Source organism: Nicotiana sylvestris, chromosome 2 (genome assembly GCF_000393655.2).
Source record: "Nicotiana sylvestris chromosome 2, ASM39365v2, whole genome shotgun sequence".
In the NCBI taxonomy this organism is placed as follows: Eukaryota; Viridiplantae; Streptophyta; class Magnoliopsida; order Solanales; family Solanaceae; genus Nicotiana; species Nicotiana sylvestris.
In genome coordinates, this window is record NC_091058.1 from 32,657,599 (window position 1) to 32,676,848 (window position 19,250).

At 37.0% G+C, this 19,250-nt stretch overlaps 1 protein-coding gene across 2 annotated transcripts; it reads right to left on the bottom strand.

Annotated features, from left to right (window-relative positions):
• Positions 1-212: 212 nt before the first annotated feature.
• On the bottom strand, positions 213-8,543 carry LOC104216839 (DNA-directed RNA polymerase II subunit RPB2). 2 transcript variants are annotated; one of them, XM_009766973.2, is made up of 19 exons: positions 8,092-8,543; positions 6,212-6,433; positions 5,825-6,115; positions 5,518-5,715; positions 5,280-5,344; positions 5,108-5,194; positions 4,835-4,955; positions 4,705-4,749; positions 4,481-4,618; positions 4,323-4,395; positions 3,918-3,994; positions 3,644-3,751; positions 3,403-3,519; positions 2,859-3,014; positions 2,623-2,727; positions 2,421-2,546; positions 2,260-2,337; positions 970-2,172; positions 213-807 (listed from the first exon to the last, which is right to left on the bottom strand). In XM_009766973.2, exons 1-19 carry the CDS (start codon positions 8,335-8,337, stop codon positions 688-690), a joined length of 3,576 nt encoding a protein of 1,191 aa, XP_009765275.1. In that variant the 5' UTR covers positions 8,338-8,543; the 3' UTR covers positions 213-687. The 2 variants fall into 2 exon arrangements, with proteins under 2 accessions (XP_009765275.1, XP_009765276.1); XM_009766974.2 differs by lacking the exon at positions 8,092-8,543 and adding an exon at positions 6,530-8,072.
• Positions 8,544-19,250: the final 10,707 nt, after the last annotated feature.

The window sequence follows — 19,250 nt, forward strand, 5'->3', positions numbered from 1 at the left end:
AGAATGGTGTTTTAAGCTTCTGTTTATGAGCTTGAGGCTTCAAATTATATCCCGCAACACTGCAAGGAGGAATTTCAAAGGAAAAATGTATAAACGCTCTCAAAATAGTAGCCGAATAAATATTTTTTGTACATATGTTATATACAAAAATTATACTATTTTTATACACTTTTTCGGCTAATAATTTCTGGCGCGGGCTAAAAATTATAATACCCCAATTTCAAGATACTCTACTACTTTCAAGACCAAAAAATTGTTGTTCAACTAAAATAAGCTAAAAGGATTAAAAGCAAAAGAACTGTAGTCATTTCTTTGTAAGATGAAGTCGCTATTATAAGCTTCAACTCATCAAATATGACGCAGCTTTAATGAAGAACCTCTTACAGGAAAAAAAGAAAACAAAAAGAAAAGAATTTTCCGAAGAGAACCTCAGACATAAGTGTTCTACTTTACATGCGAGAATTACTCCCAAACCATAACTTTTTAATCTCTGTACTGAGGTCCATAAGTGTCTTGTTCTCATTAGATATACGATGACATGTTGATCTACAAACATTCTAAAACACATAGGATGTTGATCCTCATATTGTGAATGCAAAACTGACTGCTCATAAAGTAGGATTTTAAATCTATAAAACAAGGGGAACTTTTCTAGCAGGCAATTTTTTCTCCGTATAGCCAAATTAATCAAGCTCCTTTTTTCTTTTGATCTTTGGCTTGTTTGACATCCTTTGTAAGCATTCTTGGAGCTATAGCCATAGCCATTAGCTCCTGGAAAAGCAACTTGCATGCATATGGAATGTGGACCTGCACCAACAGAGCCAATATTATGTTTTAAGACCACAGAAAAGACTTGCTATTTTACTGTGACGTGTAAACTATAAAGAGCATCCACCAGAAACATGTATGCGATGCCAGTGCATGTGATTGTATGGGGTGCAAAAGCAGGCACGGGAAGAAAATATTTACCTGGACAATATCAGTCTTGTTCTTGCAACCTCTGCATTCAAAAGAACTCTTCTTGAGGTTTGCAATAGCAATCAGCCCACATCGCTCACAAACATGAACTCTATATGCATCACTTTGGTCAAATAACCGCTCTTTGAGAAAATGAGCAGCACCGTGAGCAATCATACAATCTCGCTCCATCTCTCCGAATCGAAGACCACCATCACGTGACCGACCTTCCGCAGGCTGCCTTGTGAGGATTTGCACAGGGCCTCTGCCTCTAGAATGAATCTTGTCATCAACCATGTGCTTCAGTCGCTGGTAGTACGTGGGACCAAGGAATATCATCGCACTAAGCCGCCGCCCAGTGTGACCATTATACATGGTCTCAAAACCACGCATCTGGTATCCACATTTATGCAAAGCTTTGCTGATGTTATCCACAGTAACATCTGTAAAGGGAGTGGCATCACCCTCTTTTCCCATGTGTGCGGCAACCTTTCCCATAATACACTCAATCAGCTGACCGATAGTCATTCGAGAAGGAATAGCATGAGGATTCACAATGATATCAGGAGTAATGCCTTCCACAGTCCATGGCATATCTTCTTGTGTATACGTCATGCCAACTGTTCCCTTCTGACCATGCCTACTGCTAAACTTATCCCCAATTTGAGGAATGCGGACTGATCTAACCCTCACTTTAACAAATCTGAGCCCGTCAGCATTTGTTGTTAATAGAACCTGATCTACCATTCCAGTTTCACTATGGCGGAGACTGGTACTGTGATCTTTCCTTGTATAGCGAGAGGCTTGCCCTTGTGCATCATCTTGAGAAATGGGAGTTGTCTTCCCAATGATTACATCCTCACCAGAAACTCTAGTTCCCGGAGGGGCAAGACCATCATCATCCAACTTATCATAAGAACCATGCCGCATACCCATAGTAGAAGCTCTATCAGGACGTCCAAAGTCCTCCTTGACCAATGTCCCCATCTTCTTTTCCTCATCCCTGTATGAACGGAAAAATAGTGATCGGAAAAATCCACGATCAATCGATGACTGATTCATAATGACAGAATCCTCTTGATTGTATCCAGAGTAGCAGGAAATGGCAACAATTGCATTGATGCCTGCAGGTAGTTGCCTGAAATGCAAGTGTTCCATGGCTCGTGTTGTGACAAGAGGCTTCTGAGGATAATAAAGCACATAGGCCAATGTGTCCTGCCAGAACAAAAAAAATTGTCACCTTGACAGACAGAAAACAAAAGCCTCCCAAATATCATGGAGAGAAATAAGTAGGCTCCCTACCATCCGAAATTGGTAGTTGGTGACATAAATCCCCATGGCTTGCTTACCCATAGCTGACTGATAAGTATTACGGGGAGACTGATAAAAAAACAAATAAACACAGAAGATTAGAAGATCAGAAACAACTTGACAAGAGAAGTCACAACCAAAACATAACTCACCTGATTATGATCAGGAAACGGAATAATTGATGCACAAACACCCAATATTAGTGACGGGTGAATCTCACAGTGGGTATAGGTATCAGAATATGCTTCCTCAGGATTAAGGCGTGCTTGCACAAGATCCTAGAAATATTAACATCAGCATTTCAGCATAAAGCAGAAAGTGTTAAAAATAGCAAGACCTCTGCCGACTACTCACGTTTATAGTCATGCTTATCATCGTTGTTTCTTCTTCTTCAGTGTCAATGTACTCGATGTATCCCTTAGCCACCAGATCGTGCCAGCCACCCTCTTCAGGTGATTCCTGAAAAAAAAGAACACTGAATATGTAAGTTACTGAAGCAAAGAGAAGTTCAAACTTCCAAGCAATCATGAGTTTGGTCAAAGCGATTAGAGGTTTTTTTTTCTTTGGGGGGGGGGGGGGGATTAGCATACCCGTTGTTGCAATGTTTGAATATCCTTCTTCTTGATCAGCAGCCTTTGCTTTTCCACAATAAATAATGGACGACTGCACCTCCCATAGTCTGTATAAATTCGAAGTTCTTTCAAACGGATATCACGAACCACCCCGACTTCAGTATTGACGTCAACCTGCATAAAACAGAAATAAAGTCACTTATGCAAAATAACCAAAGCAAATGCAGAAGCTCCAGTTTCAAGTGATAATATTTAGAAGGCCAAGAGTGTTTAAGAGGGTGCCTAAAGAATGAGGCCAGAGAACTTAGTAGAAACCACTAGACAATGTCAGTTTTTAAGCCAGAATAAAGGTGCATTACAACTCAACATCCATATGTTTACAATGGTTGGATGAGAGCATGGCTATAATATATAACAAATCAAAGATATATAGAACTGACATCGTATTGCTGTTCTTCCAGATTACTATGCAATTATATGGCTTTTACCATCCTCCAATACTTATGCTTCGGACGGTACAACTACTACCATCCACTCAAAGTTAATGAAGATTGTTTCTTACCCTTCTCCTAAGTCGTCTCAGTGTTCTCACCAACATGTCAGGATCGCGATGAATTCCCACCCAGGTACCATTGACAAATATCTTTGTAGCCTGTGGAATTACGGCAGGAGAAATTTCCTAGATTTACAGAAAAAGCAATGGTGAGCCAAGGAAGACGTATCATCATCACACTTATAGAGTAAAGAAAATACAGAATAATTAAGCTGACCCACAAACATCCTGACCCACTGAGATTTCTCACCTCAAAGTTCTCAGTACCCCACTCTTCCAGAAACTCCAGAATTGGATATGCCGCTGAACCAACTGTTATATAAACCATCAAGGCTAGATTCTTCACCAGCCCACATGCCTAATCAAATCACACGTAGAACACATAAAGTGATGAGAATCAGTCTCCGAAGAATCTCATTCCTGTTTGCATTCTATGGGATTTATTATAGGGATGGGAGAAGGGGCGGGGCTGATCCAGCCACATCCTGGTATAGCAGAAGCTCCACAGGAGAGCAGTCACTTACTTGACCCTCTGGTGTTTCTGCAGGACACATCATTCCCCACTGTGAATTATGCAATTGCCTTGGTTTGGCCAGTTTCCCTGGTAAACAAACACAGTATAACCTAAATAAACAAAGGGAAAAAAGGAAACAGAACTAGTAATAACTAACTACCAATATAATTGACAGGAATAAGATTCCATGTTTCATGAATATAGAGGTGCGGGTAGGGTGGCCTTATTGTGAATTTTCCATTTGCTTTGGTGTTCTCTGAAAGATTAACTGGGACGTGATTTAGCCAACCCCAACTAGTTTGAGATTAGGGCAGACAATTGATTATGTGGGAAGCGAACTACATCAAAATACTATCAAAAAGTAGAATCACATATATCATAAACAAAATGGTGATATAGAAGAAAAATCAATTACCTTCTCGTCCTATTGGGGAATTCAACCTTCGCAAGTGAGACAAAGTAGAAGCATAAGTCAGACGATTCAACACCTGGAACATATCAGCAAACAATATTATAAATCCGAGGAAGAAGATTGATCAATACTGTTGTCAACTGACTAAATAGCTAGCTGACCTGTGAAACACCAGCTCTTGTACCCGCTGCATTAGCTTGCCCCCAGTTTCCAGTAGCAAGAGAGTATTTCAGCCCACTGGTAATGGTTTTAGCTTTGATTGCAAATTGAAGGTTTACATCTTTTCCATTGTCAACACACTGAAGGACACACAAACAATAAGAACAGTCCGCACAAACAAAGTATTCAGCCAATGACGCCATAAAGAAAAGGTCTGTGCATTTACCTTCTGAACATAGGCTCTAACATCCCTTGTCAACTTTCTAAAGAGCTGCATTGCCGGAACCCAAGAAACAGAGATAAGAAACGATGTGTACAACAGTGTAAAACAACTGCTAATATAAGAACAAAACTACCATTCGAAACAGGCCACCAAGCAAAGGACCAGCAAGATCCAGTCTCTTATTTCCATAGTGATCCCTATCATCCTCAGCCCTTCGGCCAAGCGCACATAACAGAAGCCGGTGGATGATATACCTGAGATGAGTAGTTTCAAAATCCTGAGAGACACGTCCACCACTAACTAAATTGGGGATTTTTTTTATTTTTTTTTTGGGGGGGGGGGGTGTTAAAGGAATTATTGCATCATTTCTTCAAAGACATGGTTTCACAAAAAGAGGACGCCCTACCCAAAATAATACGCTTTCTTTGTTTCACAATACTCTCCAATCCCAACATGAGGAAGCATTTCTTTCTGAAGAATCTCTTTGGCATACCTGCAAAACATTGATTGAGAGCTTTTATTCATATGCTTCAAAAAGTCACAAGACAAATATGTTTAGGCAACTTCAATACACATACTTTATCCTCTTTTCCCTTGTAACACCAACTGTAGCCCCTCTCTTCCCGATGTAGTCAAGAGCAACCTAACAAAATCACATAATTAAAGAATGAACTCAAAGACGATAGCAGCAGCGAACAACAATACGCTGAATCGAGATAGCACTTTGTCAAATAAGCTTCTTATTTTAGCAACATCATCAAAGGAAAGAAAGAGCTTGGGAGGTCAATGAAAAGAACCACAAGCACCAAAAAGTACCTGTTGGTTTTGTATAACAAAAGCTTCTTCCAACGACGGACGTAACAACTCCATCATTTGAGTATCATTGAAATCATAACAAATATGCTCCAATATATCCTTATCAGCCACAAAACCTAGAGCTCGAAACACGATAATGATAGGAATCTCTGTCCGGATATATGGAAGTGTCGCCCGAATGTACTGGCCTGAGGAACCCTGCAGTATAAAAAGCAATGAAGAACAATTACATATATAAGTTTCATAAATTGAAACAAACAACAATTAAAGAAGAATGAAATTGCTCGTCTCAGGCAGTGCACATTACCCCTTTTGCACTAGTTCTTGAGAGCATCCGCACAAACATAGTACTCGGCGGGCGGTTTTGAGATTCTGCCATTGACCTGACTTCCGCAACGAAGGCATACTTGTTAGGTTGCCTCTTCTTAAATACATACACATGGTTGGTGCTCATCTTCTCCTGAGCAATTAGGACCTTTTCACTTCCATTGATAATGAAGTATCCACCTTGATCTAATGGACATTCTCCAAGCTCTGTTAGATCTTTCTCTGAATTTTGATATAATGTGCAGTAACTTGACCGAAGCATTATAGGAACCTGTAAGTGAAGATGGAACAAGTTTGATCATCAATAACAATTTTAATAAACCTCTTATCATATTTATCAAATATGCTCCAAAGCTACAGTATATACCTTTCCAATGAAGACTTTTGTGAAGTCCTGAGTTTCAGTAACTTCTTCACCATCATGCCCTTTCTTGATGACTCTCTTTGTAACATCCACATACAAGGGCGCAGAGTATGTCAAATTCCTCAACCTTGCAGCTTTTGGAAACAAGGTAGCAGTTTCGCCATCTGACTCTGTCATCATTGGCTTACTCAAATAAATCTGACCAAAGTTGATTTTGTAGATTGTCTGCACAAAAACAATGATGAATAAGGTCAAATGTTAGACTTTGTATAAAACTTTGGCATAGAAGATAGAACAATTTTATGCATGATTTGGACATACTTATTTTTTACTAGCAGAGGATACATCGCATTTCAGAACATCCCTACGAAGTGTATGGAGAAGCCTCAAAACTATATGCTTCCCCAAGAATTATCATTCATGGATCAAGTTTCACCACAATGTTTGCAATTATCTATTACAGGCAGTACATTATCTCAACCAGGAAAATGTCACCCAGTATCAAAAAGCCAGCGTTAACGAATCATATCCGACCAAGTATAACAAGCTTCAACAGATAATGTTAACTGGGGTTGTTTGTATAATAGAATTCAACCTGGGTAAAATGGATTATTTATCCTACTAAAACGTAACATAACAACAGGGTTGCTTGACATGCATTGTTTATTTGGACGTCAACTTTTCGCTACTTATGCAACATTCCAACGGATTTCAGCAAAAAGCACAAAAATAAACAATGCTTTACATGACTTCTCCTGCCAAATGCCAACACTAACTACACTTTCTTTTTTATTTTGATGGAAGTATACTAACTGCACATTTTATGTTAAAGACCAAGAGCCCAACAACAACCCAATAACTCAAGAAATTATAGCCACTCTCAGATTCTCTAAAACCAAGCAGGTGACATACAGAAAAACAGCTAACTCTCATTAATCAATTAAAATTTGAATGCTTAAAGTTCCTGAACATGGTTCTTTATTCAGGGACAGTGATAACCATAAAGCTCCTGAACACGGTCCTTTCTCCTGGGACACTGATAACCATAAAACTTACAGTATTTAGCTGTCCTTCAATTGTCGACCACACAGAAAATTGAACAAGATGTTATAAACATTTTCCTTTAAACCTTAAGTTTTCAGTATAACCTTACTTCTTGCCACCCCGCCCCACCTCCCGAATGGAGGAAAGAAAACAACCACCCAATTTCAATATGATGCAACAGCACTGAGCTGCATTGCCCTCAAACCAGCACATAACTCAACTTGAAACTCGAACAGTTGTCATTAAATTCACCTCCACTGTGCCAACTTAGTGCAAATCTAAATTACCTCATATAAATGAGACCAAGTAAAAATTTCTAGCATATCCAAAAGAACCGTGCCCTCCATTAACTCATTAATTAAGATATTCCCACCTACCATCAATGTGTGACCAAGCCTCCCTGGCAGTCTCAAATAAAAATACCCAATGCAAGTAACATCAGCATAAACATTCCAAATTCAATATTAACTTAAACTGCACTTTGCTACAACTAGCCCTCACTAACACAAAATAACAAATAGTTCAAATTTAATAACCACGGTCAACCCTGATAAAGACTGACTTTAAACTTCCTGCAAAAGTAAGGGTTGATCTAGACTTCTAGTTCCAACTTGTCTCAACAATCCCCTAAGAACCCTAATGCCTTATTGAGCTGAACCAACACTCTCATAACAATCCAATAAAATAGCAGTAGTTGCAATACTCTCATAATTCATGTTTTTTTTTTCAATTTAGGGCTCAGTTAGTTCACAAGGTACTTATTCCTCCAAGCAAACCCTAAAAAACCCTAATGCCTAATTGAAGTCCAATTTTCAAAGAAGAATTAATTCGAAGTTGACCTCAGCAAAGTCAGATTGGTGACCAGGGTTATGCTGGGATTCGGGTCGGATCTCAATATCAGCAGATTCATCCACAATTTCTTGCATAGTGTTCTGAATAAACTCATCAAACGAATCCAGTTGCTGTCGGACAAGCCCCTTCTCTTCGAAGTAAGCACTGATGACAGCCCAAGCATCCTCTTGGGTTATTTCCTCTTCATCATCATCATTATTGTATTGTTGTTCGTACTCTTCTTCCATATCCATATTGATTCAACAAAATTAAATTTGAGTTTCTTTTTTCTTTTTTCTTTTTTTACAGTTCAAATGGATTGATTCAAAAGCACAAGTGATCTTTGTTTTTTTCAGTGTTGTTAGTAGGTATATTTGGTTCAGAGAGTGGGTTTACTTGGGTTAGTCCAAAGGGGGAAGAGAGGAGAAGAGGGAAAGGGGGCAAAGGCAAGAGAATGAATAATGAGCGGAAGAATTGGCTTTTATATTTACTTTTAGTCCTTTGGAGGAGAAATAGGTCAAAACCGTCATAAGGGAGGCGGTCTTTTTCCTCTTTCTTTTTTCCGGTAAACCATAATCTGATATAAATTAGAATTATAATTATAATTATTCAACCCGCCCCACACTCACCAACCCAACCCCACCCCAAGCCTACCCACCTCACCCCCTTTCTCCAAAAAAGTTTTTTTTTTTTTCATATTTTACTTTTTTTTCTGCCACCACCCAACATGCTACCTCCCCTCCCACGGGAAAAAATATTTTTTTTATAAATTTTCGGTTTTAGTTTTTTCATCTTTCGGTTTACAGGTTCGAAATTTTACAAGTTCCAAAGTTATGAGTTCGGAGGTTTATGTGTTTGGAAGTTTACGGGTTTAGAAACTATAAAGTTTACGGGTTCGAAAGTTCACGATTTTAAACGTCTAGCAGTTCGAAAGTTTATGAAATTTGTGGATTCGGAAGGTTGTTGGTTCGAAATTTTATGGCTTCATGTTTATTGTATCTAAATTATTTATGAATGCTTTTGAGAAGTTAGTTCCTTAATTTGCGTACCAAACATCGGGAAATGAATAAGATTACTACTTGTTTTCCAAGAAAACATTTTCTTGGAAAATATTTTTTGTTATACCAAACACAAGTGTGCATTCTTTTTACTATTATTTAGAAGCCAGAGTTAAGTGTACGAACAGGGGTAAATTTGAGATTTAACAAAAAAATTCTACTTATGTTTTTTCAATTTTGCTTGTATCCTCTTTAACGTAAAAGCTTTCCAAAATTGGGGATTTAATGGTAATTGCATTTGTTCCTTTGTTAATATCGAGCCCTCGCTATTTTCAGAAGTTGCTTAGAGTCTTCTTCATTAGCTCTTCCATAAACGAACACAATTCTCAGTGCCTGTACTGGCTTTGCATGCAATCGCTCTTTCTCCTTCACTATTTTCATCATAAGCTACTGAATCTGAGAGGAGAATTTTTTTTGTTACTTTGCTCAGCTCTCCAGTGGGTTCTTATTCCCCCTCTTTCGTTTCCCTTTGTTTTTTGTGGATTTCATAGCTAGGTGAACATTTGAGTTCCTCTGTATTTTTAGCCATGTCCATGTTTCAATTTTCAATGTGAAATTTTGGGGTTTAGTGTTCTGTGATTTTGACTGAATTTTATTCTGTGTTGCATGTATTGCTATATCTTGGTGTGACTAATGAAAGTTAATTTATCATAGTTGAAACCTGCAAATTTGGTCTTGATCTTTTTGTAGCTTTTAATTGCTTATGGATCTGTAGTCAGACGATTTATTTCTTTTTAATATGCCTAAGTTTCTTGATTCCAATTTCATGTTATCGTTGGCATTTGCACTATAGTTGTGGTGAATTTTTCTATAATTCTAGCTTCTTCTTTTCTTAAATGCACCCAATGGCTGATGAAACTTTGGTGGGCATCTGTATGTTTGGACATTTTGTTGTTGGAGTTTCACATGCATGCCTATAACTATATTACATTTGCACACTGATGCACCGACAATATTCGATAATATGCCTAAATCAACTGATTTTCTTTTACTTCTATTATTTATCCCCTTCTCTCTCCTTTTAATTAAAATTGCTACGGAAATATAATAAATATGTTTACCAACACTACAATTTGTAATCTTTTATCTCCAAAATGACTGAGAATTGAAATTACTTTGGTAATTATATGCTTATAGCTTTAACTTTATTAGTGCATAGACATATATAATAATAATTTCGTCGTGATATTGGTTGTTTTCATTATATATGTTTTTATGTATTCACTCTTATGTACTTTTGTGCAACATCAGGTTCACATAAATAATTTTGATTACTGACGCACTATGCACATCCAAGTTGTTTTGATCATATGCGTCAACTCCCTAACAATTTTTGATGTATTATTTTTTTCAACAGGTTTACTACAACAATCCGATCCATCATTTCAATAATCCAAAGTACGTTATTTACTCCTGCTGGACATCATCATTCAACATCATATCTTCATTTATAGTCGTGTTAAAGTATTTTACCCTTCCTTTTTTTAAAACTTTGTGCTAACTAGTAAATACGATCTAAAGTATGAGTTTCAAGTTATACTATTCTATAAAATTAATTTAACAAACTATATATTATTTGAAACAGGAATGTGCGAAAATAAAGATACTATGGATTTACGCCGAAGACCTCAAATATCTCCGCTCGATTTGATTACTTACATTTCTTCCAAAACCTTTTATAATTTTTGTGAGCACATGATTTTTGCCTCATACGAATTACTCCAAAAGAATTTTCAAAATTAGGTCTTTTCTTTAATTATGTCTTATTTTTTAGAAATTATTGTGTGATTTTCCTGATTGTTTGCATATATTTGTGTGCATGTTTAATTTTATTAATGCATTAAAAATACAAAATATAGCATTTGCATTTAAGATTTGATTTTTACATTTTTTGGAATTAATTAATAATTAGGTTTTACAAAAAATAAAAATTCACAAAATAACATATGTGTGTGTTTTTAGTCAAATTGTGTGATTTGCTTTTAATCTAATATTTAATTATTTATGATAATTATTACTTAGAGTTATTTAATATTCTTAAAGTTAATTTGGGTTTTATAATTTAATTAGGATTTTAGTTTTAATTTTTGAAAGAAAAAGAAGAAAAGAAAAGGAAAAGAGTTAATCAAATCTGGCCAAAAGAATCTCCAGCCCAAATAGAAACCCACTCCAATACCAGCCCAAATACCCCAAAAACCGGCCCAGACCTTCCCCCAACCCGGTCCGTCTCCATCTTCAACCAAACGACGCCGTTTCAGGCGTCTCAATCTGGACCTTTGATTTAATGTGATCGAACGATCCAGAGCTTCACCCACAACCCGAACCCGACCCGATCCTTGAACTGATCCAACCCCAATTAACCAAAACGACCCCGTTTTATTTAAGGATTTGATCAGAGTCGTTGGATTCCAAGCATCCAACGACCCTAATTAAATCGTTAATTTTAATATACCCAAAACCCAAACCCTTTACCCCTCTCAGAACCCCCCCCCCTCTCCTTCGTCCCTCACACACCCTAGAGACACCCCTGTTTCCCACCGCCTCACACCACCGTCCTCCGCCCACCGGAAATCGCCTCACGGCGGTTTCGGTGGCCCAAACAACCCCAAATTAACACCACTGATTCCCCTTCATCTCCCCATCCCAAATCCTCAAACCGTTTCCTTCGAATCACATCCAAACTCGTCGAATCTTCGATCGAAGTTTGAACCCCAAACCCTAGGTTACCCAATCACTCCCAAATTAACACCACACAACCCCCTTAACTCCCTCATACCAAATCCATCAATGGTTTCCTTCGAATCTGACCAGAACCCGTCGAATTTTAAATCTAAGATTCGAACCTAAAAGTTCAAAATCAGTTTCCATTGAGCTTGGTGACATGCATCGATCCAAGCCTTTAGTTGTTGTGATTAGAAGGTCGACTCACTACAAAACTGATGATGTTCATTTGTTCTTGATAAAGAACAAATGATTAGCATCAGTTTGGGGTGAGTCACAGTATCAAAGCCAAACCCAGGTTCGAGCCTGTCCGGTGAGTTCTCTCTTAGTCTTTGTTTATTTACATTAGTTTTATTATGATATTCGTCTTCCTCATCTCTTTTTCTTTTCCTAGTCAATAAAAATTCGATCAGTACTCTAGTATAAACTACTTCTGTTCACTGTTTATTTATGTAGATTGGTTTTGTGGATGTGTTTCGTATAATTAGGATATCAGAAAACTTTGAAATGGTATCTCGTTTAATCACTTAGGCAGAATAACTGGGATCAGTTCAATAATTTGGTTTAAATTCTTGTTTAATTGTGTTGATAAGAATTGACTATTATAAGTTTTATGCAAGTGGTCACTAATTGAGAAGCTTCTCAATAGTGGTAGGGTTGGAATTACACTAACTAGTTTAAGTGGACAATTAAGAGATAAAAAGCTGAAAGTGATAATGGGAATGACACTAATTGATTAGTTTAGAGAAAATAAGTTAGTGGGGATAATTAAAATAAGGGAAGGGACACTAGTAATGGAGATGACATTAATTGAATGCTTATAAAAAGGACATTGAATACAGAAAAAAAGGGGAAATTCTGAGAGATTCTAAGAGGGATAGAGCTTAAGAAAAACAAGAAAACATCCTAAAAATACTGACATTGATAGAGGAAATTCGAAGAGAGATATACAGAGATAGAGATGAGAAATAGAGCTTAAGATACAGAAAGATGGCTGAAGAGATAAGAGTCCAGGAAAAATAATAATACAAAAACAGCTAAGAATTCTCTATTGTTCCATTGCCTCAACTATTGTTCCATTGGGTTTTAAATCAATTTTGTGGTTTCACTTGCTGAATCTGGGGGTTGTTGTTGCTGTTAGTGATTGCTGCTGTTATTACTGTTGATCTTACCTCCCTTTGACTTTCATTTCCAGGTATGTTTCAGCATTTGAGTAGCATATGAGATGTGAAAGGAAGCTGTGTAGTTGATTTAGATAGTGCATAAAATGGTCTCTATTTTTTTTATGATCTGCTCAATGTGTTTTCCTGTCCAAATTAGCTTGATTGCCTGGACATTATTGTATTCAGTCATGACTTATGCCGTATATTTTAGGAAGATGCTTGAACTTTGGTTTTGTTATTTTAATTCTAGATTAGATGAACTCCTTCTCAAATACTTGTGTGTTAGGACTGTTATGAATGGAACTTAGTGAGTGTTGTTATTCGAGCTAATAGTTGGAGTCTTGCATCTTTCATTTATGTTTAGGTTTGATCACATGAATTACTCGTTAGAATTGTTGCTGGAAACTCTGTGGTTCAGTATTAAAATTAAGTAATGCTTGGTTGATTGTGAAATGCATTGGGTTTTATTATCAGTAGGGTGGGTTGTTAATGCCAAAATTAACATATGTTAAAGAATAGTTTGGACCTTTGTTCACCTCAACATTTCTTTTAGTCAGGCATAAGGCTTTGGGATCTCAATATGATTAGTGTTGAATAATGGATAAAGTTTCCTAGCTAATACATATAATGTGTTAATACTGATCAATTCAGGTTTTAATTGTAGTTTATCTTGAATTGTAGTTCATTTTAGCATAAAATACGTGTTGTTGAAAATTGGCTTTAATTCAATGTTGGTCGTGCCTGCGTGAGTTCGATCCACAAGCCCAGTATAGGCGTGATTCCATTGAGGCCTGGGCTCCTCTCGTGGGCTTGAATCTGAAGAAACTTGTAAAAAATCAAAATAGCATATTTTGGGCCTGCTGAGTTTCGCTAGCCCAATTCCCTCGTTTGTTTGGTTGTTAATAGCAAATTCAGTTCGGGTTTAAACATTGAGTATAAGTTGAACTCCTGGGATTTCCTTCCTTTCGTAATTAATTAAGTTCACTAAATGAGTTGGAGGCGAGCCACATTAGAGGAATCATAATGTGTTGCCCTCACGGGTTAATTCTTAAATTTTTGATTAAAATAAATTGAGGCGTGCCGTGCCAAATAAAAATTTTAAAATATGTGGCTCTCGCTTAATTAATTTTTAATCCTTAGAAATCGAAACGTGCCATTTAACAAATTTCCATAACCCTCGTATTAATTTAGATATAAAAATGACAAATGTTCGTAGTTTGCTTTAGGCATGTTTAATATACTATCATGGTTGTGGACACGTTCATGTGACATAATTACGATTTCTAAAAACAAAGTCGGAATATGCGTTCATGCAACTTCGGTCAAATTTTTAATAATGATAAAGCGTTACTAATTGTGTACACGTACGCGTGACACGACTCTTGATACGCCAAACCACACGAGTATATGTATGCGTAACTCGATAATTCTTTAAGTACGAGCATATCACGTAATTAAAAGCGGTAAAGGTAAAATGCATGTAGTTTTTAAACACGTAATTAAATAGTTTAAGCCAAGTATAAATTGTTAAGCGACCGTGCTAGAACCACGGAATTCGGGAGTGCCTAACACCTTCTCCCGGGTTAACAGAATTCTTTACCTGGATTTCTGGCTCGCGGACTGTAATACAGAGTCAATATTTGCTTGATTCGGGATTCTAACCGGTGACTTGGGACACCATAAATTATCCCAAGTGGCGACTCTGAATTTAATGTAAATAATTTTGTTTCGATTGTCCTTTAATTGGAGAAACTCCCTTATACACTCCTTCCTGGAGGTGTGGTAAAAAGGAGGTGTGACAGCTCTGGCGACTCTGCTGGGGACGAACCCAGAATCTCTCGTTCAGGGTTCAAGAATTCGAGCTTAGGATAATTGTTATATTTGGTTTTATTTATTATCTGATTTTTACATGTTTGTGCCTAATGTGCTAAATGTTGCTTTTTATCGCTTTGATATTATCTGTAGACATGTGATTTTTGACCCTCCCCAAGATTTTATATATTTTAGCGTGTAAATATTTAGTTTACGCCTAATATGGCTATTTCAACTCATTTTGACTCTTTTACTTTATTTTGTTACAAGAAAAATGAAAGTCACAAAAATATATTTTAGTTTATGTATTTTTCATAATTTGTTAAAAAAAATATAAAGTATAATATATAAAAATAATACCTTATTTTTATCTTTATATAATTTTGAAAGCACAAAAATAGTTTCATGTTTAGTTTAATTAATTAGGATTAGCTTTGGATTGTGTAGTATTTTTATCTTACTTTAAAATGAGTCAATTAAGGTGTTGGATCATAATTTTAAGAGTTTTAGAACCCAATTCTTGACCCAATTCGGATTAGTCTATTAAGTCTAGGGACCATTCTAGACTCTTCTTTGGAATAAAAAACAAATAAAGAAGACCCTAAGGACTTAACACAAAAGACCTAGGGACTAATGGACAAAATACACAAAGATACACCTAGACCTAGACTCTACCTATAAATAAGTGCTTAAAAAATCAAAAAAAGAAAAGAAAAAAAGAACGAAAAAAGGCTGAACGAAAAGCTGAGAAGCTGCGCAGTACGACCCCCCCCTTTACGTCGTCTTCTTCGACGACCCCACCCCCTTCCACGGACGTTTTCTTCATAACGGATCCACCAGCAGCCATGGCTTGAAACCACCATGAAACACCGAGAACACACAGCGGCACACAAAAGAACCCTAAGACCCCATTAACGTCGTTCTGCTCCTTCTCATCTTTGCTAACCAAAGAGCGACCCATCCCACCACCATAATCGTCGGCGTATCACCATTGACAGCGAGCTTCTCGAAAAGCTCCACCATTAGACTCAAAACAAGCAAATCTGGAGCGCGATGCAGGCATAAACTCATGAGTTCGAACTAAAACTATATGCTCTTGCAAGAACTCGCCGGAAAAACACACACACACACAGTCGCTGCTAGTCTCTGACTCTCCGAAAATAGTAGTTAGGCCACCTGAAAACGACCACCATTTCCAGATCCAATGCCCGAGCTCGAACCAGTCAGAAGTTTTGGTTACCAGTACTGTGCCGTCTCGTTCGAGGTCGTCGAGTCTGTGTTCCGTTCAGGGTCATTCTTTGGTTCGTATTTTGGATTGCAATATTGGATTCATCAATAAAATGTCCTTTTGACTAACTTGGAAGCAAACAGAGGTTCATTTTGTTCCCCTTTTACGTAATTATTTGAATGTTTTGAGTGATTTGTTTGTGTAGTTTTGTTTGATATGCCTTGATGATTCTATTCATTAGCATGCTTTGAACTTCTTTAATCAGCATTTTGAGGGTGTGTTTTCAATTCTTAATGTTATTAGTTACTATGCATTCTTTCTGTTAATGAAAGAGTTGTAGTAATTTATGTATGTGTAGTTTATGAACTTTTAATATGAGATTGATCTAATTAGTTATCATTTACTCAGCGGGAGCATCGAGTTCTCACCTTCCAATAAGACTTTTATAATTTCATATCATGTTATGCTAGCTGCTTGAGGATTGAGATATCAACAGTAGTTTCATACCACCTTTTGAATTCTGCATTGCTTAACTTACATGAGATGCAGTAGACTCTGTAATTTAAGTAGCATATGGCTTTAGCTACAAATGTTGTTTACACAGACTGATTGTAAAGGTGAATTTAGCTTGTACACCTTGGAACATCATACTAATACTGCAAGTAGGACCCGTGTGCGCATTTATGTGACCCAAATCCAAATCTCAACAATGTTAGATAGAGTATGTCGAGAGCCACGGGTGCATTTATGTGACGTGATTCAAGACGTATTTTAAATGGCGTTCAATTTTTCCTTAGAATTAAATAAAAGCGGTTATAAAGTTGAAATTGAACCATAGGCTAAAACATGTATTAAAATCAAATAATAGGCCAATTATAACAGTTGAGCGATCGTGCTAGAACCACGGAATCCGGGAATGCCTAACACCTTCTCCCGGGTTAACAAAATTCCTTACCCAGATTTCTGGTTTGCGGACTGTTAGACAGAGTCAATCTTTTCCTCGATTCGGGATTTGAACCGGTGACTTGGGACACCATAAATCTCCCAAGTGGCGACTCTGAATCTTTTAATAATATGATCTCGTTTTGATTGTCCTTTAATTTGAAAAATTCCTTTACTCCCTTCTGCGGGTATATGTAAAAAAGGAGGTGTGACAGCTCTGGCGACTCTGCTGGGGAAAAGAACCTAAAATCTCTGGTTCAGGGTTCAGAATTCGAGCTTAGATGAATTGTTGTATTTGGCTTTATCTGTTATCTGATTTTATTATATGCTTGGGCCTAATGTGCTAAATGTTGCTTTTTACCGCTTTGATATTATCTTAACTGTATATATAAACTGCTTCGAAACCTCTCTCTTCTCTCTCCTAAGGAGTGCACGCTGGTCGTGACTTCTTTCTGTTAGTGTCATATCCCAAATAGAACGAGGTTCGAACAAGTTGCAAAGCCGGATGATCTTTTGATTACCGGTACGCAGCCCCCCCTCGGCTCGAGTTGTCCGCTCGGGTAAGCCAGGGTTAGAACAATACACCCATGTTTTAAAAATAGAATAACTCAGCCTCATGCCGGATCCCTACTAGGAATGTTTGTTGCATCATGTGCATTTGACTTTGGGGACTCAACACAGGGATTGGGTCCGTCTAGGACAGGTGTACCCAAAAATCAAAAGACCATCTTGATGCATCTTACGTGCTACTTGTGTCTCTGTCTGTTTCGGTTTGCATGTTGACTGGCTTTTAGAATAGGGAAAGAAAATGAAAAAAACGAGAAAAAAGAAAATAAAAAAAAGAGGAAAAAAAGAAACAAAAAGTAAGAGGTATGTATTTAGAAAATTCTGAAAAATCTGCAAAAATTCTGAAAAAAAAGAGTCATTTCAAAATGAGCCAAAACTTTCAAGTGTCATGTTTTCCTGTTCCGTCAAAACTGGAAGAACTACGCAGGTCTGATTCTCACTGGATGTGAGATACGTAGGCAAACCTCATCGGTTCCGGCCCCAATTTTCAAAAATCCAAAAAAATAAAAATCTTTAATTCCTTCTTTAGAAGTCTTTCTTTAGAAAATCCCGAATAAAAATTTTTAAAATCAAAAATAGTTTCTACCTTATTTTTAGAAGTGTTTTCCCCAAAGATTCAAAAAAAAATCTAAATCCAAAAAAAAATATATTTTTCTTTCTTCTTTAGAAGTTTTTCTTTCAAAAAAAAAAATCAAAAAATCCAAAAAATATTTTCATTCTCCTTTCGAAAATTGAAAAGAAAATTCGAAATTCAAAAATATTTTCTTTTGTCTTTAGAAGTATTTCTTTCATAAATTCAAAATAAAAGTCTAAAAATATTTTCTTTCTTCTTTAGAAGTTTTTCTTTCGAAATTCGAAAAAAAAAACAAATCGAAATCCAAAAAATATTTTCTTACTTCTTTATAAGTCTTTTTTCGGAAATAAAAAAAGAGTTAGTTTATTTACTTTATTCTTAATCTTCCCGAACTACGCAAGATCTGATTCATGTTCACACATGATACGTAGGCAACCCACATCAGGTTCGATCAACCATTGAAAAGAAAAATGAGAAAAAATGAAAAAGAAGAAAAAAATGAAAAATATGGATAATAATAAGGACCGACTTCGTCCATTCTAACATGTTTTGTTTTGAATTGTGAAGAAAGTTGAGGTGGTCGGTTTGTGGTAAGCTGAAAACACAAGATCCAAGGAAAAATGATAACTGACATCGAAGCTGTTACAAGTGCTCAAGAGACTCAGGGTGAGAGGGTTCAACAAGAGTATACTGTGTTTGAGAAAAATAGAATGCTGAAACAACAAATGACCGAAATGTATCAAGCATAGGCTAGTGGTCAAGGACAACCTCATCATGAGTCACAATTTGCTACACAACAAGAGCAATACCACTCTCCTAAGTACCACTCTCCTAAGTACCACTCTACTCGTTTGATCTTCCTGCAAACATTGAGAAGCCCGCCTGAAAGATGGTACAGGAAGAAATGACCCAAAGAGTGAAAAGCTTAGAACAACGGTTGAAAAACATGCAAGGGTTGGCAGGTCAAAAGAGTGTTGCCTTCAAAGACCTATGTATGTTTCTCGATGTCCACTTGCCGCCTGGTTTCAAGACTCCCAAATTTGAAAAGTATGATGTACATGGAGATCCCATAGCCCACCTGAAAAGGTATTGCAATCAATTG